The 24,082-nt window shown below is 46.9% G+C and overlaps 1 protein-coding gene across 1 annotated transcript; it reads left to right on the top strand.

The window, feature by feature from the left end:
• Positions 1–335: 335 nt before the first annotated feature.
• On the top strand, positions 336–23,812 carry SLC38A8 (solute carrier family 38 member 8). The gene is made up of 10 exons (XM_034788646.1): positions 336–533; positions 8,515–8,713; positions 9,495–9,654; positions 11,226–11,330; positions 12,880–12,937; positions 14,016–14,130; positions 15,136–15,283; positions 16,568–16,767; positions 18,818–18,869; positions 22,236–23,812. Exons 1-10 carry the CDS (start codon positions 345–347, stop codon positions 22,336–22,338), a joined length of 1,329 nt encoding a protein of 442 aa, XP_034644537.1. The 5' UTR covers positions 336–344; the 3' UTR covers positions 22,339–23,812.
• Positions 23,813–24,082: the final 270 nt, after the last annotated feature.

The following is a 24,082-nucleotide window of genomic DNA, read 5'->3' as shown; positions in this document are numbered from 1 at the left end:
ATTAAATGAGCCACTGAGAAATGACTGAACACAAGTTGGCTCAGTTAATTGGTTCATATTCTCCTGACCCTTGATTGGTTGAGAAGAATCTGGTTTCCCACAATCCTTCCCCCCCTGCAGGTCTGTGATTGGGGGTGAAAGTTCTGAGCCCCCCACTCCTTTTAATGTTCTTTGCCAAAGCAGGGAATAAACTGTTCGAAGGGATTTGTGCTACTCCGAATTCAGCTCTAGAGCTATGTGAGTGGAGGCACCTTCCCCAAGATCTGTTATTCCAGAGAGACTTGTTAGTCAAATAGATCTGTCTACTCTGAGACAATTAAACCCAGCCCTCTTTCCTTTCAGAGATGGAGGAGTTGGCTAGAGAGAGCATCGGCTTGTTAGCTAAGCCTACTCTGGAGTCAGGTAGCCCAAACTTATCCTCTGCCGGGGCTGTCTTTATTATGCTGAAATCATCTCTTGGAGCAGGACTTCTTAATTTCCCATGGGCTTTCAATAAGGCTGGAGGGATCACTACAGCTGTTCTCGTGGAACTGGTAAGTGACAAGTAAATATCCCAGGGCTTTCTGTATAGTGATTGACTAGTGCGCTGGAGGGGCAAAGATTCTGCGTTAGTGGCTAAAAGAAATCCTGTAGCTTAATCTTTCTCTAGTGGTAACAAATGGCTTTCTGTATTTCCCCCTGTTCCTCTCACACTCCCTGTTCCCCTCAGGTCCTGTAGAGTATCTCTTTTTGCTGTGAGACTGACCTCCTCCCCTGCCCTCTATGCACCACCTCTTATCCGTGTTGAAACAGTGGCACTAGCTAGTAACTGTAGAGCAAAGGCAGAGAAAAGAGGTGAGTTCAAATGGCATCTGGTCGGAGGTGGCTCAGTGGTTTACCCTGTAATTAGGGTAAGGGGCAGGGAGTTAAAAATAGTTCACAGCCAGTCCCTGTTGTGTGTCGATGTGCAAATGTATAGCTGTGACTAACATTGTGCTGATCACTGTGCTTGCATATCCTCTGCCCTATGTCCATCACGGACCTCCTTTACCCCAGTGCTGCCAACACACGAGCACATGCTCCAAGCTCAGCATGGGAATGTTTGGAATCCAGGGCCTCCGACTGTAAGCTCTTTGGGGCAGACGCCATGTCAGCCTATGGCATCTAGCCCAAGATGGCCCCCATTTCAGCTAAGGGAGGAAGCCTTTAGCTGCCACCAAGTAGTCCGAATGGAGACTCCTATCAACTTGGTACAATTATTATGGGAGAAAATATTACATTAAAAACCCCAACAAAACGTACTTAACTAACTTGTGAAGAAATGGAAAGTTTTGTAAAAATTGCTAAGGTATATGTGATCATAAAAGCAATTAACAAAGATAATTGGGTTAGTAATTGAGGTGAATGAGGATAACAGAAATGAGATGTGTGTATATATAACTTCCAACATTCTCCTATTAAAAACAAATTATTCTTATGATTTGAATAATAAAGGGAGAGAGATTGGCTTGAGCATTCAATAAGATTCAGTTTATATATTACCAAAAGTACATTAACCTTTGATGGTAAAAACACCAGATAGATCTGACAGATTCAAATTTGCAACTTTTTTCTCAGTTTGTTTTACTTTTTTATAGTAAAGACCATATCTATATAATTTTCCTTCTATCAAGGATATTATAGATTTTTATAATTAAAAGTCCATGGACTTGGGGAGGGAAAAGCCATAATTTGAATTTTGGCAACGTTAAGCATGACCAACTTGTGTGCACTGATACTACTTCCTAGTGATAGGACTGAGGCAACGAAATCTTGCTTGAATTCACCTTTTCTGGATGCTCCGCATTAGAATTTTAATGAATAAGAACTACATTAGACTTGTGGTAAGTGATGTGGATCGCTACGGGGACAAAGATGGCACTTCTGTATGGAAATCTATGGGGATGCTGTGCGTGGGTATGACCTGTCTATTGGAGGATTTTAAATTATTTGTTCATATTGCTGGTAATTGAGATATGTAAGAGAGAGTTTTCTACTCTGCCAGTGACATTTCTTGATTAATTGAAGCTTTTCCAATCAATTATCCACCGACTCCAATGTCACATTTTTCTACAAAGTTTGATTATTGTGCAAAGAAGTCAATGTTATTTTAATCTAATTCTCCTTCAGATAGAGGTACACAATTGCCTTCGTGTCTGTAGTTCCAACCAGCAATGTTTAAGAAAAAATCTCCATATTCTCGGTTACTTCAACACCCATAGAAGGCAGTGGGAAGGCTCCTTTGGCTGAACAGGTGTTTGGATTGGGCCTCACATCAGCATAAAATAGATTTAAGGTAACCGGGGAGTCTTCAACATGAAAATGCAGGATTTAAGGAATCTGAAGTGAGAAAGATCATGACATGACGATATTGAATGGGACCCAAATGAACGAATTACAGGTTGATGAAAGTCTACTAAGTAACAAAGATTCTGAAGAGTAAGACAAATACCTAATTTTCATTTATACTAATAGAATTGTTAACAACTATTGAGCATGTTTTAAAACTTGGTAAAGGAGGAAAACCATTTTTTTTTTGTTGCACAAGCATTTTTGTATTAACAAATAATCAAAGATATTCAATATAGTATGTACCCAATCAGAATGTAAGTAACCCATTAATACGGTGCTGTTTATGTGCTAATCATGTTTATTGGCATATTATGCATTTCTTGTCCTCCAGCTGGTAAGAGCTCTTATACGAGACCACACAACTTGTGTAACAGACTCTTTTCTTGCGGTTTAACGTTGGTGCGACAACAACCATTAAAATCAAATATAAAAACACATAAAAGCACAACTGATGGGCAGCCGTGTCCTCACCAATAGCCTGACACCTCCAGCATAGAAACCATTGTCTCTTGTCTCTAGGATTTAGAGGAACTGAGTGATGTAGGAGTAGGTTCAAAAGGTTACAGGGGAATTTTTCAAAGGTACAAATGGGACTTGGGAGCCCATCTGCCCTTTATGCCTTTTGAAAATCTTCCCCTCACGAGAATATGGACCTTTATTATGTTGATGGCACTGGACCTTCTCCTCCTCTTCCTTCCACTGGGTTCAGTGAAATTACTCCTGTTGTATAGCAAGCAAGCTTCACTGGTGTAAGTGAGAAGAATGGGGCCCCACTCTCTCATTTTTATGAGGAATATGGTCTGAGCCGCATTTTCCCTTTCCTGCATCAAGTTTAAATGAGTCAATGACTGAGGGCCTGATCCAAAGCCCATTGAAGTGAATGGGGTTGGGATAAGGGTATAAAGTAACGGTAACAAATTGATCCCGTCTTAGTCTTTTCAGCTTGATGCAAGCAAGGCCCATAGGAGTCGGGACATGGATGAAATCAGGGCTACCTGGAGTAGGGTGACCAGATATCCCAATTTTAAAGGGACAGTCACGATTTTTGGGTCTTTTTCCTATATAGGTTCCTATTACCCCCAACCCCCTGTCCCGATTTTTTCACATTTGCTGTCTGGTCACCCTAACCCGGAGAGCTATCTTCCTGTAGTTAGCTCATAAAGGAGAGTCTGACTGGTCTGTGCAAATTCTGTCACATGGTGCTGAGACTTTCAAACGTATTGTAAGTCTGATCTGTAATACACAATATGGTGCTTTAATGTCACCATTAGAATAATTAAAACGAAGGATGATTCTGTGGTGTTTTTTGGTTTGTTTGTTTTTTAATGTTCTCTTGACTTATGTGCATCTAAATGGAGTCGCCTGACTTTCCATTTTCTCTCTTAAAGTGCATGTTGGGGTGATTTAGGGCCTTGATTTGCCAGCTGGGCTGTGACCCTGTGGCCCTGTTCCTTACGGTGAGTAGTCCCAGGGAGTTATTGACTCTAGTGTTTCTTCAGCACACACGGGCTCAGTGGAACTTCTCACAGCTGTGCATGGTGGCATGAGCAGGACCTTGAACTGACGCTGAGGAAATCGTATCATATGGGCCTGATCCCCCAGAGATGCTGAGCACCCACAATGCTGACTGACGGGGCAGCTAAGCCAGGCTGGAGATGAGGCCTGTGTGTATAGTTAGTTCTCTGGCCTTTTTTTTCCTGGTTCTGGTGGATTTAACTGAAGACTAAATGAAAATAAAGGCAGGTTTAAATCTTTTAACTTTGTATTTTATTTTAAATAAGATTACTAACAGGTGTGCATTAATTAAGAGATTTCTTCTGGGTTCATTCCCTCCGTGAAGGCAGGCTTCCCCTTAAGATGTATTGTTTTGGGTGTGTCTATCTCTGCCTCGGTCATCCTCATCAGGGGTGTAATTGGTGCCACTGTAAATGCTTGCTGGTGAGTTTGCAGGTTTAGGAACTTCTAGATCTTCTCTGCAAAACCCCTGGAGGAAACTTAATCTGAATCTTTGCTCTTTCATCTCAAATATCAGACTTCCCTCGTCATTGCTCTGTGCTTGTATAATGGTGATTTGAGTGAAGGCAGTGAAGGGACGTCTGCACTGCAAAGAAAAACTCGGAGCACTGAGTCTCAGTGCCCAGGTTAAAGGACTCCGTCCAGCTTGCAGGGCTCAGGCTGCGGGGCTAAAAACAGCCGTGTAGACATTCCCACTCAGGCTGGAGCCCAGGCTCTGAAACCCAGCGACCGGGAAGGGTCTCGGTCTCGGAGCCCAGGCTCCAGCCTGACTGGGAATCTCTACGCTGCTATTGCGGCAGCAGCGTCCAGAGCCCTGGACCCTTTTAAATCACCGGCCCTGAGGCAGCTGCTCCCTTTGCGCCCCACCCCCCCGCCCATCGGCGGCTGAGGGGAGGGCAAAGGGGACAGAGATGTTAAAGCACTGCAGGGTCTTTTGCCACGGCAGCGCTTTAACGTTACTGCGCTCCTCCCCCCAGCCCATTGGTGGCCCTGCTGGTAGGGCCCCCAATGGGGGGGGGTGTAGCAAAATTAAAGTGCAAATTTAAAGGACTGTCCTTAAAGCACTTTAACGTCCCTGCCCCTTTTGCCTCCCCTGTTGGCGGCCTGGTACGGACCCTACCAGCAGGGCCGCCGACAGGGGAGGCAAAAGGGGCAGGTGCGGGTTCTTACGGTACGCTGTACTAGCCCATACCGGCTCACTTTCACCCCGGGCGGCAGGGTAGTGGTGAGAATCTTGTAACCAGTTTGATTGTATTTATAATGATATAGACCTCCTAGGTGACGTAATGGAGATCTACTGATGACAAGTGCTATGTAAGGATAGGTGGTATTATTTCTCTTATGTGTAGCTCAGGCTTCCCAGCACAAAGAGGCAGGAAGGAAAGTCCTCCCCTAACTGCAACACTTCCCCCCGCCCCATCTGTCCCACTTCTGCATCGTCAGTTTCACTGTTTCCCATGTAGAGTCAGTCAGTTTCCCTTCTTGTTGGGGTTCACTCTTTTGCGTGGCAGCTGCCAGCAAGAGGGAGAAGAAGATTTTTAAAGATGGGATTGGAAACCCACAAAAATTGGCAGGGGAAGTTGGTGGCAAGTGCAGTATCTGAAATCACTTCCAATTCTTTTTCATGTAGCTGACTAGTTTCCAGGTGCACCATTCCTTTAACAGCGGCAGTAAGCAGACATTCTGATGAAACCAAGGGCTATCTGCTGACCAATCGAAATTTTAGAAGTTAACCAGTTGGGAAAAGTGCGTCGGGAAAGGATGAAGTATTTCAATGCCAGTGCTGTTTGTGTGTCACCTCTCACGCAGTAAGCGAAGTTAACTTGGAGGATAAGAATTCAAAGACAAAAATCTATGGAGCTGCCACCTTGGTCAGGAGGCACCTGCTATCAGATCTGAAACCCACTAAAGTGAAATTAAACACTTCTTGTGACTCCAGAAAGTGTGATTGGGGGTGCGTGGGGGATCATGGCTGCTGTACCACCCTTGAAGAAGATGAAGTGTCTGCTCCATTGATGACTGGGTCTGAGGCCATGTTCCAGCCCACTTTGTATGGTGCTAGTGAAAAGTAATGATCGGAGAGTCCAAAAGCTGTGATGTGTCAGGTGCTGTGTGGGAGCACAAGGGGGTGGGAGAAAATCATTGTCTTGCCCTCTATCCCTACCCCCATCCTCTTGTGCATTCACCGAGGACTGAGCAGAGTCCTCCCTTAAATCTTAATCATCTTCGCATTTCAATATCTCTGGAGTATTGAACATATTATTTTTTGTGGATTAAAGTAGCCTTTAATATGTGGCTGGGATGGAGGCTTCAAACTGAAAGCCCATCGATAGATTTCTCATTTGCAGAGGCTGTCTGCTAAAAGGCAGCCTTTGTTAACAGTTACTACAGAGCGGTAACTGACATTCCCTCCGGCGAGAGGTACGCGGTGATGCCTGGCAAATTCTGAGTTTTGGCTGGTTCCTGATGCAGCCATTTTACACGGTAAGTACCAGTTCTATACCTTGTATTGTCCTAACACTTCCCATTCCTTCATCTGAGCACAGAACGGAGAACGAGGCCTCTTGCATTCAGATCCCGGCTTTGATGCTGACTCTCTCCCCTACGCAGGTTGTAGCAGGAGAGAAAAAGAATTTTCTCGATTTCGGGCATAGTGGGGTTGGCAAGGGGAAAAAAACGCTCTCAAGTGTAGTACTGAGTTAGGAAGGCATGATGCTGCCTTTGGGTTTCGTTTTTTTTTACAATCCTATCCCTCTTGCTGTGTTCTTCTGTTCTACACACACACACACACGCACACACACACACACATCAAGCGCTACGTTTCTATATGAAGGTTAGAGTACGAAAAAACAACAAGCGAGAGAACAGCGTGTGGCTCCTTGTGACAGCCTGCAATGGCTCTGAGAACCAAAACCCACCACTGGCTCTGAACATGCAAAAGAGCGGTGGAAATTTGAAGGTGTGGTGTGCGCCATAAAACAAAAGCATCGCTGTTTTATAGCCGCACACAGCGTGTGGGTAATACTGAGGTGATGCTGCTGGAGGGTGTTTTGACAGGAAAACTTGCTAACCCATGATTATTCTCATAAAACGATCCTTCATTCGTAGCCTATCTTGGCCGCTAGTGTAAAAAAGCACCACCACCATGGACTGACATACTAGGTGTGTGTCCTTCAGAATAGCATTGGCAGATCGCCTGTGTTCTACTATGGCCCAGGTTCCACCAGGAAATAAACAAAAGAGACCAAACCTAAAGACTCTCGTTACACTTGCATATTCACTGTACTCAAGCCTGGATGGATACGTTACATTATACATAGATATATAACACCCCTTTCGATCCATCTATGAATCAGGGCTAACCAACTGCATTAGAAATGTCAATGCATCCATTAAAGTAGGCAGTTAGATTGCCCTCTGCCATCTAGTGGCCAGATACAAGATTGGACGTTGCCAATTCTGTTTTAGATTTTTCTCTCTTATCCCTCAAAAGTATCTTTTTGTTCTATGTTCCCAGGGCCGGCTCTAGGTTTTTTGCTGCCCCAAGCAAAAAAAATTTTGACTGCCCCCCTCCCCCCCACCACCACAACCCTGGGCTCTCTCCTCCCCCCGCACCTCCTCGCGCCCCAACTCTGGGCTTCCCCCCACCAGCACTGACTCTGCCCACTCCCCTCGCCTCCAGTTGGTCCAGCGCTGGCAGGGTTGGGGTAAGCAGCGGGGCTCCCAGGGGCCTCAGCCCAGGGTCCCTCCAGCCGGGGCTCCCGCCTCCAGCCGGGACCAGGGAGGACGGGGGGGGGACCGCCCCGGCAGGGGGCTGAGGAGCCGGGGCAGGGCAGCCCCAGAGGGAGCGGAGACCCGGAAAGTGGGACGTGGGCACCGCACGGCAGCACCCTGCCCTCTATGGCCCCGCTCCTGCTGCTGCTCCTGGCCGCCCTGCCTCAGTCCCTGAGCGGCTCTGCGGCGCTGGGGGGGGGGCGGCCGCCTTGCGGCACATGCAGGCAGCTCCGTGTGCCCCGAGGGGCGGCCCTCAGCCAAGTGTCCCACGCTCGGAGCCCACCCGGCCATAAGGTGCGGGTGCTGCTCCCCGACGCGAACCGCAGTGGCCCCAGGGTGCCCTCGGTGCAGGACGCGCTGCCGCTGCCAGGGCCGGCTCTAGGTTTTTGCCACCCAAGCGCCAAAAAAAAGAAAAAGAGGCTGTCTGGAATGCCGCCCCTGAAAATGTGCCGCCCAAAGCACCTGCTTGGTTTGCTGGTGCCTAGAGCCGGCCATGTATGTTCCTACAGCGCCTAGTGCTGTGGGGTCCTGGTCCATGACGAGGGCAATACAAATAATAAATTAGTGATGGCAGGGATTCTGCTCTCTCCCTTCTGTCTCCTAATGGTTCAGGGGCATTCACTTTACTGGAAGAATCAAAAGGAAGCAGCCTCCTCTTGCCAAAGCCTGGGATGTGTTTGTCTTGGGTATCAATTGCTTTATGCTCATGTTACAAAACTGCCATGTAACTTCCAGGGCTTTTTGAGGAAAGACTTTCACAGCATAAGATGGGCTCTAATCCTCACTGGTTAAAGGAGGACCAATATAAATGCAAACTCACTGCACTTTTTTTTCCTATGTCCTCCATCTCTGCAGGGCTCCTTAATATTCCTAATTAGCGGCCTAGTGATCCTGGGATATGCCTCCTCCATCAGCACCCAGTTCACGTACCAGGGCGTAGTCAGAGAAATCTGTGGGTCGGCCATTGGGAAGCTCTGCGAGATCTGCTTCATTTTAAATCTCTTCATGATTTCCGTAGCTTTCCTCAGAGTGGTGGGCGATCAGCTGGAAAAATGTAAGTGACCCTGCTTAGGGAATGGACCTGACACAGAGTCCCCTTGTTCTGACCATGACCCTAGACCCTCCAAAGGAGAGGTGGCCATTCAGGCTCATGCCAATAGCATGAGCTATTGCAGTCTGCGTCATTCAGGCTTTCTGCATGTATGTAAACTGAGACTTCCAAAATAAATGTGTTGGGCTTGATTTTGGGGCGGGGGTGCCCAACTTGAGATACCATAGAGAGGCCTGATTTTTGGAAAATGCTGAGCGTCTGCTCTCTAAAAAAAAAAAATTGGCCCCTTTAAGGCATCTCCAGGAAAGCACCCAAAATCACTAGTCACATTTGGAAAATTAGGCTGTTAACTTTATCAGCACAGAGACAATTTTGAGGGAGGCTGAGTGGTCGGCACGCCCTGCGCCCTGTGTATTTGGCGAAAGGCGGCCGTCCTGTCAATGTTCTCTTCTGCCAAGGGCCACTTTCTCCATGGTCAAACCCTCCCAGACTTCTGTTTCCAGCGGAGACTAGTCTAGTATCTGACGAGCTGTTACACTGATAGGACTGTAGACTCCCTGTAGAGACTGCATGCTGCATGTGAGATTCTTCCAGCCCTTGAGCCCTCGGTTTGAAACTTGATCTTAATTCCTGGGTGCTACTGAGCAGTTCCTGTGTTTGAGATCTAAAAAGCGATTCACGCTATTGCTGGCCCTATTGCTGCTGACCACTAGGACAACACGAGACAAGCGGATGCTGATCTCCCCTGTCCCCTTGAACCACCTCTTCCATTTCTCCTCTTCAGTGTGTGACTCCCTCTACATGAATGGGACTCTGAGTGGAGAAGGGCCACCTCCTCCCCAGCACTGGTATACAGATTACCGCTTCACCCTGACTGCCCTGTGTGCCCTGGTCATCTTCCCTCTGTCTGTTCCTAGGGAGATTGGGTTCCAGAAATACACCAGGTACGCTTGGCGCTAATTACAGAGCTCTGAGGAAGGCTGGTAGGCTGAACTGGGGCCAAATGCACCCAGCCCTGCAAGCCAGGGGTGAGAGAAGCGTGCTGAGCCACCGGCAGGGCTGCTAAGCGTGGTGCTCTGTTACTACAACTCACCCGATGTGGGGACTTAAGAGGAGGGACATGGCAGGTGCAGGCTGGTGTGCACCAAGGACACTGTGCCCTGTATACCCAGTGAGCCACCGAGCAGCTGCAGGTAGCCTTCAGATTACTCCCAGGTCAGCGGCTGGCCCTCCTCCCTGCCCTGGTCTCGCTTTCTTCTATGTGCTGGTCTTAAACGCACTCAAGTGAGCCACTCCCCCTGGCTAGCAGGAGGAGGAGCTGAAATCCGGCACGTGCACCGCCTCCGCGTTAACGCAGATTTTATTGACTCACCCAAATGCTGGCCACGCCCCGTCTCTGCCACTTGCTGCCCATCCTCGCCCACTGCTCCAGGCAGTGCAGGTGAAGAGCTTGTGAGCTTCTGACCACGCTGCAGAAACACCTGTCCACAGGTACTGAATCTGGGCTAGTGCTTTGGGTTTGTGGGCATCATTGGGAGCCCTACATGTGTGTTAGCTGAGCTCTCGTTGGCTTGGGACTTGGTGAATTGGTTTCACTTCTTAGAAAAGGTTAAGAAACTTCCTGGTGAACATGGAAAATACAACATGGCAAGTGAATCCCTAGGGTCAGAGCAGAGCTGAGAAGACAAGCTGGATGTCAGACAATAAACTCACTTGTAATTGCTAATAGATAGGATGTGACCTAAAATAGACAGCGTAAGAAGAGACTGTGAACATGTTAATCTGACTTTCTCTGAGGTCGCGTCCTTTCAGCAGCTCTCACTTGGGCAGAGGTTTCTGAATGACACTTCAGATCCCATAGCAATCTCACAGGAATGGGGGTGCTAAATCTGGGTCTTGGCCAAACGGCATCTTGGGTAATTTTCTTTCTACCTAAATCCCCCTGCCTGGCGTTTGTTCAAGATATTAATCTTTCCCTTTCACTCCCTCAAACTCCCGGGTAGTGCTGCTGGTGCAGTGTGTCTCTCGTTCCACCCCAGAGGTGGTTGCATTTCAGTGGCGGGTGAGCTCATTCCTGTATCTACCGTCTCTGTAAAGCTAAGAAGTGGTGAGTGTTACAAAAAGCATGTATGTGGCAGAGGGCGTGAACGTGTGCTCCCGCTTTCCCCTCTGTGAATTGGGGGCCACAGCAGTGTAAACCAAGCGAGAGAGGAGACTCCAGGCCAGACTCCTGTGAGAGTTCAAACATTTCTCTCTGTGGACAGGGCGGTGTTTCCCTTTGTGCAGACACTGGTGCATGTTTGGGGTCTGGCTGCAGTCCCAGGAACTCACAAGCGCAGTATTTTCCCAGTTTCAGTGAGTAGCTAGGTTGCTGCCCTTATGAATCGCAGTGTATTCTCTGATAGGGTTGTAACTCACACTCATTGAACATTACAGCCTGCCAACGTAGAGTGGCTGAATCTTCATGCTGTGCGATAAAAGCGTAATGCTTTTCCTCTCCCATCTTTTGTTTTAGTATTTTAGGTACTTTGGCTGCTTGTTACCTGACGCTGGTGATTATAATAAAATACTACCTAAGAACGGAGCATGTTATCGTGCATGAGCACCATTATTCCTCAAAGTAAGTATCACTGCTTCAAAGGACTCCAGGCTCCTTGACTTGGCACTAAACCCAGGACACAAACGTGTGAGTGGCAATTAGGACGCTAATACAACAAATGTGCTGGAACTTCAGGGCTGTTTTTATGCAGTGCCAGGCTGTTAAAACAGCAGGAAAGTCTGCCTGTGTTTTTTCCTTTGTATTCCTCCTCCTTGGCTTGCCATGCTGTGCTAATGTCCTGGAGGAGCCCTGGATCTGCTGACCTTAAAGTTAGTGGCCAGGGCAGCTGCAATCATGCCTGGAGGTGCTAATGTGCATCTCAGGCGGTTAGGGAGTGCTTGGCTCTCCCTGCCCCTATAACTAATCCAACAAAGTGCATGCTGCTCACTTTGAAACAAGGCTAAGCAATCAATGCCATCGCAGGGTGGTTAGCGGAGTAACCCTTTGTTGCTGGGATGCGGATATCTAAGCAGGGGGTTTCTATGTATCGGGGCCACCAGATACCTCATATGGGCAACAGAGGGGTGGTTAAAAATTGGTTGAACAAGGATTTAGGTTGCATAAAATAGCAACTTCAGAGTCAGATCCTCAGCTGGCAGCATAAATCAATGCCACATGCATGACTTCAGTGGAGCGATGCAGATGATCTGGCCCTCTATTCTGAAGACCAGAGGGTATATTATTACAAAGGGTCTGTGAGCCATCTGGGTGTTTGAGGCATGCAGGCATCATTGGGTGTTGGGAGAAGTGTGTGTTTCAGGGTCTGTCATGGCTGTGTGGCTCTACAAAGGTGACCGTGTATGGAGGGTGTGAGGGAGAACTGGGCTTCTCTCCTTTTCCTTTTCTATTTTGCTTCAGTCTGATAAATCAAGAAGGCCTGAACCCTCCCCCTCAACACACACACACACACAAATAATTCCCCAATGGGAGGCTTTTTCTGCTTTCTTACATTAGAAATTCCAGTCTTGTCTCCAGGGCCTTGTCTACACTAGGCAATTGTAGCAATAAATTCACTTTGGTACCAACACCAGTTCAGCTGAACTAGCATTAGTAAGAGTGAGAGCCCTGGTTGGGGCAGGGGGCTGGTGGGTTTAGGCCTCTTTACCACTGTTAAACCTGCTGAGGAGATGGTTCACGGCAGGTTATAAAATGGGGGTGACTGTGGGAGCACTGTCTGTGCCAGGGGTTCATTGGCAAACGTATGGGGCTGCCAGTGGGGAATGATTCCCTCAGGTAGGCCAGGGTTTAGGGTGTCCGTATGCAGCGAAGGCCCCAATCCTGCAACTGACTTCATGTGAGCTGACCCTCCTAGAAGCCAGCGGGGCTCCAGGCCCGCAGAGTCTGTTGCAAGAATGGAAGCTGAATTCTCTCTTGTGTAAGTGGGTGCAAACTTGCCTCCTTTTGGAATAGCCAGTAGACGCTGTGCTGCTGGGCTACTTTCCCAGGGGGGCGGCTTTTCGCTGTAGTGCCAGGCAAGGCTGGGAATGTATTTCTCTTCCTGCCCCATTGACTTACTTTTTCTTCAACTGAACTGATCAGCTGTGCTCCCCTTCCTCTCCCAATCATGCAGGGTGTCTTCCTGGGCTTCCATGTTCAGTGTCATCCCAACGATCTGTTTTGGATTTCAGGTAACAGCACCGTGCATTTCCATTGTCCTTTTCGGTGGGCCAGTCCAGCAGGTCACTACTACAGCTGCCTTCGCAGAAGCTCTCACTTAACAAGATGCCCCAGTTTAGGGACCCCCCCCAGATTCCTGACCAGGACAAGGAACAAGCAGAGACTCTGCTTCCCACCTCCACAATACCATGCATCCCAGAATCTACAGGTGGGACACTGGGGGTGAAATCCTGGCCCCAGGAAAGTCCATGGCAAAACTCCCCTTGACTTCCATGGGGCTAGGTTTTCACCCTGGGAGTTTCGGGAGTGCAGGGTACATATCTGTCTGGTGAGCCCAACGTTGAGTTGTGTCCTTCATTAGTGAGTCTGGGGGGACAGGGGAAGGGCTTGATTTAAGGAGCTTCCAGTAATGGGCATCTTTCTATAAGCAGTAGTGTTAATGGGGCTGCCTCACGTGGGAAGCCTGATACAGTAAGAGCCCTGCATGAGCCACGGGGTCAGTGCAGAGGGAGGGTTTGGAGCTGTGTTCTGGTCTGGTCTCCGAGCAGGCAGAACCAGTGGAACCCAGATCAGAGCTCCCCTAGACTTCGCTCCATAGCAGGTTAGCTGCTTGGCTCAGTTCCTGCCCCATGGAGGGGGCAACAAGAACTATGGGGTTTGACGTTTCCCTTCCCCTGCTGTCTGAAGTGGGGAGAAAGGAACGTCTTCTTTTCCGGCCCTGAGAGGGGTGGGAGTGGCGCCTTCCAGAGGCAGAGAACATCCCCTTCTGTTCTCCTGGCAGGAGGAAGGACCAGCCCTTTGTTTTGGTGGCTGGGGAGAATCACTCAAGGGGCGGTGACCTGTCTCTGGAGGGGACTCAGGAGGTACCCAAGCAGTCTGCCTCCTGCTGAGGCAGGGGTCTGGGGGAAGGGCGGAGTGGCTGCGTATGGGAGTGGGAGGCCCCAGGGGAAGGTTTGGAGGCAGGGCGGTGGTGGGACTGTGGCACAGAGGGAATATGAGAAGCCGATAGCTTGCAGTTCATGTGGCAAGAGGCATTTCCTCCTCCCTTCACCTGCTGATAAGCGTGCCGTGTTCTCTCGTGTGTTTCAGTGTCATGAAGCCTGCATAGCCATCTACAGCAGCATGCACAACAAGAAACTCTCCCTTTGGATCGTGGTGTCTGTGCTCTCCATGCTCTTCTGCCTGTTAATTTATTCTCTTACAGGTAACCCCTCCCTCTCACCTTATCCCAACCTGCTGAAACTTTTACCCCCTCCCCTCTCACCCAGAAACCGCATTGCACGGGTAGGCCTTGTTGACACTGGACAATGACTTCATGTTAGATTATGTTAATATACAACGTGAAACATGCCATAGCGCTCGGACAAGGGCTTTCCTGATTAGCATCGTGGCAGCTAGTTGTGCTCAGGATGCCTTTAAATTGTTTGACTAAAGATTGCTTCAACTCTTTCTAGCTCAGCTGTCATAGTGGGGAGTCATTGGGCAAGGAAATTTTATAAATTTGTCTTCCTTAAAGGCTTCCTCCCACATAAGTGATAAATACACACACCGCCTATGTTCAAATAACTTGACTACAGTTGCAAAGTCAAGCGTTCAGAAGTTATGAAATGCCAGAATTAAGCTGGCCTGCGCAATCGTGATGCGGCCTTCTGTTGCGTCTGCATTCGAATACAGTCTCCAGTTACGTAATCCCCAACTATATTTCCCACAGGGCCCCAGCCTCAGTCAGTGGACTGAATGGTTCGTGCTCCCTGAACAGAATAGCTCCTCATTAAGTGACCGCCATCCATTCTTTCAAATCTTTTACACCCCTGTCTCCCACCTCGCAAATCAGCCTGACACAGACACCCTGCATGCAACATTTCAGCCCAAATGGCTAAAGTTTTGCAAAGTTATAAGCAGGTTTTTATATGGGATGTGTTGGGCAACCTTAATAATAGGTTTCAGAGTAACAGCCATGTTAGTCTGTATCCGCAAAAAGAAGAACAGGAGTACTTGTGGCACCTTAGAGTCTCTAAGTCTCCTGTTCTTCTTTTTGCTTAATAATAGGCAATGCTACCCGCCCTGGCTATAATGAGCAATACACATTCATTTTAATAATTTCCCTCGTAGTTGGTTCCTCCTCCAAACTCCTCCCCAAATGGTATCACGACTGTAGCTCAATATCACATTTAATGCCTCTGATCTTTGCTGCTTCTCTTGTTTCTAGGGCTTTATGGCTATTTAACCTTTGGCGCTGATGTTGCTGCCGATATTCTGATGTCATACCCAGGAAATGACCTGGTCATCATTATAGCCCGGCTACTCTTTGGCATCTCCATCATTACCATCTACCCAATCGTTCTCCTGCTGGGGAGGTAAGAGAGGCTGCAGCTGTGCATGGCTATTGAAATGTGTGGAGGTGCGGTGTTTAGGATTGGGTTTATGCCCACGCTGACACGGTAGTAGGTGTCAGTGATGTAGATTTCATCCAGAGAAGATTTGGAAAGAGAGATTACTAATGGCAAAATGCAGCCCACCTCTAAAACAGTGAATTGGTTTCAAAGTTAATGCCTTAGGCAAAGACCCAAATGGGGGTGGCTGAAAATCTGCCACCGACTGGGTATCCCTTCACAATGGTGAAGGGAGAAAGCCAGGGAAGGGTGAGTTCTGCACGGACAATAGGCACAATGAGAGCGAAGAAGATTCCTAAAGACGGTGGTCACCGTATGGAAGGCAGTGACAACCTCCCCACAAGGGATCAATGGGCAGGGGCTGTCTGAGATTATAAAACAGAACACCCGGGCAAGCAGCCTCAGGGAAGAGCGTGCGGGCGGCCAAGCTGGCACATCAAAAGCCCCTAGTTTGCAGGGGGTCTTGTGGAAGGGAAAAGGAAGGGCGTGTCTCGAGGACCCCAACCAAGAGGATCAGAGGGCAAAGTGCGGGGCCGGCTCTAGGTTTTTTTTGCCGCTCCAAGCCAAAAGAAAAAAAAAATTCCCGGAATGCTGCCCCTGGAATTGTGCCCCCCCAAGCACGTGCTTGGTTTGCTGGTGCCTAGAGCCAGTCCTGGGAAAGTGAGATTCTTAGCAGGCAGGTATCTTCCCCTCACTGTAACAAAGCTGAGGTGAGTGTAACTCGCTGAGCCCTATCTTGGCTTGGACCTCTAGGTGCTTCTGTCATACAGATAGTGAGTTGTCCTGGCCTTCATGCAGGGGCAGGAACTTCTGGGCCCATGTTGGGATGGGGAGATGGTGAAGCCATGGGCTCTCCCCTTGCGGAGCGTGCTGGGGAAAATCGCCTGTCCCATCCCAAAAGGTGGTGCTTTCCGTCTGCGCACAGACGCGCTTGGGAAGGGGCAGCAGTGAGTGTGTGGGAGGTATAAGTCTATCTACACAGAACGCGTGTTCCATGAGCAACTCCCTGCCAGGGTGGAGCGGAGCTCTACACTGCCCCTATTGAGTGCCTTGCTCAAACAATACAATCCAGCCCAAGTAACTGGAGCCCCGATTATGCATTTCGCTGGGAAGAACTGCCAGTCGCTTGGGACACCAGAAAGACCCCGTCACAAGGTGTGACTGACTGTGGGCGTTAGCAGACACAAGGGCCAGGAGTTCTGAGCCCAGCACAGCGCTGTATGTAACCTGGCTGTGTCTGTCTGATAGGTCTGTCCTACAGGATGTCTGTCTGAATGACAAGTGCAGGTCTGTCGTGCTCTTGGAGCCTTATGAGAGGTGTACGAGGATTGTGCTGACTATCACGTGGATCATAGTGACGCTCGTCATTGCTCTGTTTGTCCCCGACATCAGCGAGGTCATCAGTATTATTGGTGGCATCAGCGCGTTCTTCATCTTCATCTTTCCAGGCACGTACTTGTTAACCGATGTGTGTGTGCATTTTAATTCAGGAGCTGAGCCTGGGAAGGGTTTGATGCGTTAGTTACTACTGATCAGTGAAGCTTCTAAACTTACTTCCCGTGTTCTGAGTCTCTGGGATGAAAACGCTTTTTGTGAATTAATTTCCTTTGAAAACTGGGGTGACGGAAGGGAATTGACATGGAGGTGGGGCTCCTGCTCAGATTTTTTTCTGATCAGGTGCACTGGGAGCGATGTGCAAGTTTAAAAAACTTCTCAATGACCACTGCTCCATTTGCCCCTTTAAACAAACAAACAACCCAACATCATCTCGCCCCAAGATTTCATCTGGGATCTTTTTTAATCTTGGGGCTCTGAGCTGGAGGGGGAAAGAGGATGGGTTTTTTAAGTTTGCCTTTCTGCTTGGGCCTATTCCTAGAGCAAAGAGCCAGGTCGAAAGGCTCCAGAAGCCATAGACTCCTAAAAGTAGCCTTCAGATAAGAATCTCCTGATGTGGCTGCAATCTGGCAGTTTTGGAGACAAAGAGACATTCATGAATTTTGTTTGGTAACATGTTATCAGTGTGTCCATTGGCCACAGGTTCGGATTCTCTGCAGCCTTGTATCTTTGTGTAATCCCTTACACCTAGGTGTAAAATGCAGTGGAACACATTCAAAACTCTAGGCTTGAATATTTCTTGGGTGGGGGATTGTTCCTTCTTCAGCAAAAGGGAGCACCTTCTGTTTAAAGGAATGTGTCTAGAGCGGCTTTTGCAAGGCACTCAGTGGCGGGGTGTTTCTCCGTTCATTGCTGTTTTCAGCTACCACCCTCTTGAGCAAATGTTTTGTAGTTTCCTTCACTGAAGGTGTGAGAGGTAATTATAGCTGGAAGCGCCACTTATTTTTATTTCAAACTGCCTCAGGACTGTTGATTTTACATAAATTCCCTGGTTGCATTTTTTTATTTTTTTATTGATTTATTTTTTTAACCGAATCCCTTCCTCTTTGAGCCTCCTGGGCTAAAAACTCTTCACCTAGACGTGTAGGTGCCAATTATAATGCTGTCTCTGGCCCGGCGTGATCAACATGGCAATTAAGATTTTCAGGTGTTCCAAAATGGCCATCATGAACTTTCTTGCCATAATGCCAGAGGGGTACAAGCTGAGTGGAAAATTGACTCACTGGAGAAATCTTCCTCTCAATGTATGTAGGGGAGGTGGGCAGGGGGAGATCAGGAGGAAGACATGATCAGGTTGCCCGTGTATTGAGAACTTTTCAAAAACAAATGTAATTCCAGAACTATGTGTGTGGCTTCAGAACAACGGCCTGTGTGAATTTCCAAAGATGGTCTGATCCTAACAGCACCTTGTAATCGACACACTTTGTTTTTGGTGGGATGCAATGTAGGCGGAGGTAGATGTGAAATCTAATGGATGCTCCTGACATTCAGTAACACGTTTTCTGTGGGCAAAGAGAGCGGGGGGGAAAGACACTTCCTTCCTTACCCTTCTCCGTTTACATTCCTTCAATGCTCAGTCACATTTCCATACCGCTAGTAGTCATCTCATGTTATGGAAGTGACAAAGGCCCAGATTTTAAAGATATTTAGGCGTTGCAATACTGAGCAAAGCAATGCCTAAATACCTCCTAAAAATCTGAACCGTCATCATTTTTTTCCTAAGTAAAATGAACCCACATGAATGATTTTATGTAACAGCCCTCCAAATGTAGCCGGGTGTCATGCAAAAGTTTAAAGTAACAACTAGAAGTGAGTGTGCATGTCTGCAGAGCAGAAGCCACAAAAGAAAATGATGGAAATCCTGCTAAACATATGAAAATAGGGGGAAAAAGTCTTAAGTTAAGGCATCTATCTGACTTTATCCATACATGTTCTAATAGAGCTGTAGTGCTGATTGGCAATGCACAACTGAACTAATGCAACACCTTGGCAATTAAACGCACTAATGTATGGTTCCTTCTAAAATTGCCACTGCCTTCTCGTGGTTACTGGGAATGCATGTAGCATGTTTAAATGACATACATTATATGTTTTGATTTGCAGGGCTATGTCTAGTATGTGCAATGGAAACGGAACCCATCGAACCAAGAAAAAAGTAAGCTTCCCTATACCATGTTGGGCATATAACTATTAGGAGATGTTCCTAGTGCACCACATGTATAGCCTATGTAAGTGGAGCTGTCCCTGATGGTCAGTTCAAAGATGTGGCAGGGTCCCTCCATTTCTGTCTTCATCTCCCACACATCAGAAGTGCCCAGGAAAACTTAACGTAGAATGAATGTGTCCTTTTTCCTTTCTAAACTCCACTGCAAGGCTTTTGCAGTCTCAGAATGTGACATCAAATAACACATTAATCGTAGCAGTTAAAGCCAAAAGGATGAGTGTTTTTGTGTATAACTACACAGTCATTTTCCCTTCCGGTTGAGAGAGAGGGGAACAGACAGTCTAGTTTCACTGTCTAAGCTGTGTAAAAAGTTTTGAAACCATTTGAATGGTAAGAAATTCGATTACAAACTGAAATATTTAAGATCGGAGATGTTAGTAGAGCTAGATGAACTATTAGCGAATAATTTGACAAATTAGGCAAATGTAGCTGGTGCTCCTATTTAAATTCTGCAGTCAGAAGTTTTGGTTTCTTTTTAACCAGACTCTTCACTATGCGGTGTGCAACTGGTCACGTAAACCACCTGGTGGTGGTTCTGCTCCCCGAGCAATGGAAGAGCTGCCCACATGGCCATAGGGACATATTTGTTTGCTCATGAGACCCTTTTCTGCAATCTTATTTTTAAAAAATCCCTGTGTACACATGGCAAATAAGGGTCACGAATACAGTCAAAGTGCACATGTGGTTTGTATTGGAATGAATACCGCTCGCATGTTCACCCAGCTCTAGCTGTTTGTAAGGAATTTTAATGTATTTTTTTCTCTGAATTTTGCACTAAATGCCTTAATTTATCAGGCCCAGAGGGCTGGAAAACAGGCAGATTAATTTCCAATTCACAAACAAGCAGGCAGGTTTTCTGTTGTTCTTTGGATTTTATCAATGCTTATTCTACAGTGCTGACAGCTTAATGTTCTACAACGTATCTTTCAGTCAGACCACCACCTAAATGCAGATTAATTCCCTTAAAATAGTAAGGGCCCAATTTTGTCACCTTCACCCTTATAAGTACTTTAACATTTCAGTGGGTTTATTTCTCCTGTTCTTACAGGTGAGACGGAGGTGCATTGACTGACACTGGTGGGAACTATTTGTATAGTATGGTCTTAGTCAACGCAAGCAAGGGTGACCAAACTGAGCCCTTCGGCCCAGATCCTCCAAGGTATTGAACTCCCATTGAAATCAACAGGAGTTAGGCGCCTAAATACCTTTGAGAATCTGGGCGTTTGTGACTGAATCTGGTAACAGCAGCCCCCTTTCATGGCAGACTGCATAGCCTTTGCCTTGAGCTTGTGGCATTTGGCCTGCAGTCATCTGTTACCTGGCAACACAACCTGAAGCAGTAACTGCTGTTGCTTAATTATAACTTGCCCTTTTCACTGGTGCTGGAGTCTGCTTTCTCCGCTCCCTCTACCCCCCAAGTCGTCTTGCTTCTTCCCAGGATTCTTTGCCTGAAATAATGCTGCCCCACTGGCTGGTTTCCATGTTGAAACCATTTGTGCTTCTGGCCAAAGAGGGCTGGATGCAATTCCCTCCTGAGCTCATTTCAGGAATGTCCAAAGCCCATCGGTAATTATGAACTACCCTATGCTGGCCTGTAATTTTTTTAATGGGCTTTGGCAGGGTGGGATGGAGTGTTTGTGAGCCAGGAGTTGTCTTTAAGAAGAGGCTGGAAAGGAATCACTTTGTTTAACCCTGTGCAGCTGCCTGGTTGGTTTAGACCTAAGACCCCCACTTCCGATGCTGGAGGTCATGGGTTCAGGTCTCTCAGTTATTGCATCTGGGATGGAGGAAGTGAACGGGCCTGTAGAGGGAGCCAGCACAAGTCATATTTAAGCCCTACGCAAATTAAAGGGTGCATAAGCAGAGCCTTGCGTCTCTGTGAATTTCGTTTCACTGTAAGTCAAGACACAACCAAATTCACAAGTATCTTTCAATGTAAGTTTCTTAAACTGAATTTTGCATTTCACTATAGCTCAGATGGACAGGGACAGTCCTGCTCACCTGAGGAGAGTTGTCAGATTATCACTTCTGCTACCTTACACTGAACAAACCACTCACTCAGCTGACAGGTTTGATGGGCATGTTTTTCAGACAGTATCTTGGAGTCTCGTAGCTTTACCCAAACATCCTTCTCTTCCAAAGAAAATATTCATGACTACACTGAAAGCAAATCAGGATGTTTTTAAAGCCTCTACAATTGAGGGTTTTTCAGTGTCCAGCTCCTCTTTATTACTCATGTAGTGTTGTCATGGAATTTGACTAAAATGTCAAAAGCATGGGAGGTTTTTTACTTTGGTCAGGAAGAGGGACCCTGGCGCTAAGAAAAAATACTGTCACTTACCTGCCAAAGCAATGCCATAGCCATACTGACAAGTGGGCAAACAGGAGCAAAATGCAAAAGGAAAAATTCTTTATTCTTCAGCAGGGCCTACATTTCTGTGTAGTAGAGGGTGCATTGGCAATTTCTCATAAGCAAGAGCCTTGCACCTATTTTGTGCAAAATGGAATGTTTTCCTCTTAGAAATATAGTTTGACTCTCTATAAATGACGTGAGAGGTCCATGTTCTTTGGTCTCTCCTTGGCTACTAGAGCATGTCCCTGCCAGAAGTTCTACCACAGACCTGAAAGTCAAGCTGGGTTCTTTGACGTGTGCATCCATACTGACCTTTTGACTGCAGTCACTCAACAGTCTCTCATTTCACAGGAAGAAATTGAACCCAGCTCATCCCCTCACAGGGGGAGTAAAGTGTAATTTTTGGTTGAGCTGCTGTGTCTCTGCATTCCCCCAGCAAGGGTTGTCTTTTCTGATAATTGCTCTTTAGTAGAGAGGGGCGGGAATTACAGGGCCCAGCACCTCTCTGCTCCAGGAGAACCTTACATTGGGGCTGGAACTCTGTAACAGATACAGGATGGACAGGCAGAGAAATTGGGTTCAGGCTTAATTAACTTGTAGTGGGCACCCATAAACTTCTACTCCTCCTCCCCCCTGCCCACTTCCATTTAAACATTGCTGCCATTTTAACCAGCTGACGAGGTGTCATTGGGCAACATTCCCCCTCTCAGTAAAATAAGTTATAAGGCTGAATTCAGTCACTGCACCACCAGTCTGAAGAACAGTACAGTTATGGTATCAGTGGTAGTTTGTGTTTTTTAAACCTAAGATCTCACTGAACAAAAGTTGATTTCTTATTTAGGGGAAGAGTTGTATTTATGGTAACACTTCTCTTTAAATCAGCCTTCTCCTGGGAAACAAAATCATTACCTAGAGTTCCATTGCACTCTTCTTCTATTTTCTAGGTCCTGTTTGATTGCTTGGGGTGTCATCTCCATCCTCTGTGGCGCTTTTGTATTTGGCCAGAGCACCACCATTGCTGTCATGGAGCTGGTCTACAAATTCTAGGTGCTTACAGGTACCCAGCAGCCTTCAGCAAGTTGCACATAATTTGATCCCCTACAGTTTGACCAGTGTGACCTATTTGGTGCAACCCCAGGCAGCCATGCTTGCAAAGAACAATGCATCTTATTGGAGGACAGCATGGTTTCCAAATGACTGATGGGTGTTTCTCAGCCTTTCCCTGTTTATGTTCACTTTAGCTTTAAAAAAAAAATGTACACAGTCAAATCCTAGGGGCCAGTTAGCTAAGTGACGAGCATTACCATGCAGCAGGGTGCCGTCAAACACCATAGTGATGCTGTAAGAGCATTGCACCTCCTCCCATCTTTATATATTCTTTCCTTCTGATGTTTGATGGTACATGGTTGCCTTTCATCACAGCAACCCCCAAGTATCAGCCACTGCAGGAGAAAGGGCAATCCAAAGTGTCCCTGATACTCCCCTCTTCAAACTAAAGCCTGTTACTGTCATCTCAAATTCCAGCTTTCCCAATGGGTTATACCATTCCCATTTTGTTGCCCTTATTACATACCGTGTTCAAAGCAATAACCAGACACCCATTTACAGCTGTGGGAGTGTGCGCGTTCCGGAAAAAGGGCGAATCCTTGAACTACCATGTTTTGTATTTTACAGATCATAGCGGTATTGCTAGAACAGATACAAGTTCAACTCTGGTACTGGACCTTCTGTAAGTTCTAATGCTTGTACTAGTGTAACACCGACATCCTTCATGCACATGTCTACACAGCAGTTAGAGATGTGATGGTAGCACGTGTAGACAGCTTTGATCACCTAGGCCAAAGCTAGCTCGGCTCTATCTGGACGGCTGCAGTCACATCTCTGATGGCAGTATAGACATTCCCGCACTGTGGCATCTCAGCTTCAATATAAGGATACGGGAGTTCCCACTACGTAGAACAGTGATTTTGTGCAAAACTGCCCTTTCTTTTCCACCTACCCTTGAATTATTTTGATGTGTTTTTCATTACAAGTTCACAAAACTACTTCCATTCGGTTTCCCTGTTGAAGAGCAAGGAGAGATTAGAATAAAACCACCACCATTTCCCAGTTACATTTTATTTGGTCTCTGTATTACCTAACTGTACATATCCTAATATTAAATTCCTTACAGGTTGTACATCCTACAGTGTACTATGGGTTGAAAGCCAGATGATTTCTAACATACTGAGAGAATAATACCAAATGTTACAGTCAAAGTGAAGAAATAAGCAAGCCTGCATCCCAAAGAATAGTCTCCCCTGCTTCTGTCCCCATTAGAAACAAATACAAAATGCACCAAACTTAGTAAAGGAACAGATTGCTACTTTCTACAGCCAGAAGGCATCTATAGTACATCAAGGCTTATTTAGCATGCATTGGCGTTAATGTGAAGGAAACTAATTGTGGAACCAAGAGGTAGGACTGGGCAGGGAAGGAGAAAGGCAGGTGGTTCTTCTCAGCAGCCAGAATATAAAGGAGAAACCCGATGAACAAATTAAAAATCTAAAAAAGGTGAACGGATGAATCCTTTGTATCTAGTTCTAAGGCAGTGGCACAATGTCTCCTTCTCTCCAGGAGTAAGGCCTGTTATGCTATGCAGCGCTGAACTAGTGAAACCTCAGGGAGAACTCTTACAGCAGGGGTAGGGCTATGCTGTAGATTATTTTCTTACAAAACTGCTAGACAAAGAAACTAACACCAGTGTTGAGATTTAGACTCCTTAACAGAGGTGACCTGGTGCTGGCCCCTC

This window comes from Trachemys scripta, chromosome 13 (assembly GCF_013100865.1).
Source record: "Trachemys scripta elegans isolate TJP31775 chromosome 13, CAS_Tse_1.0, whole genome shotgun sequence".
Lineage (NCBI taxonomy): Eukaryota > Metazoa > Chordata > Testudines > Emydidae > Trachemys > Trachemys scripta.
The sequence above is the reverse complement of the archived record's forward strand: the minus strand, read 5'-3'. Positions and strand labels throughout refer to the sequence as shown.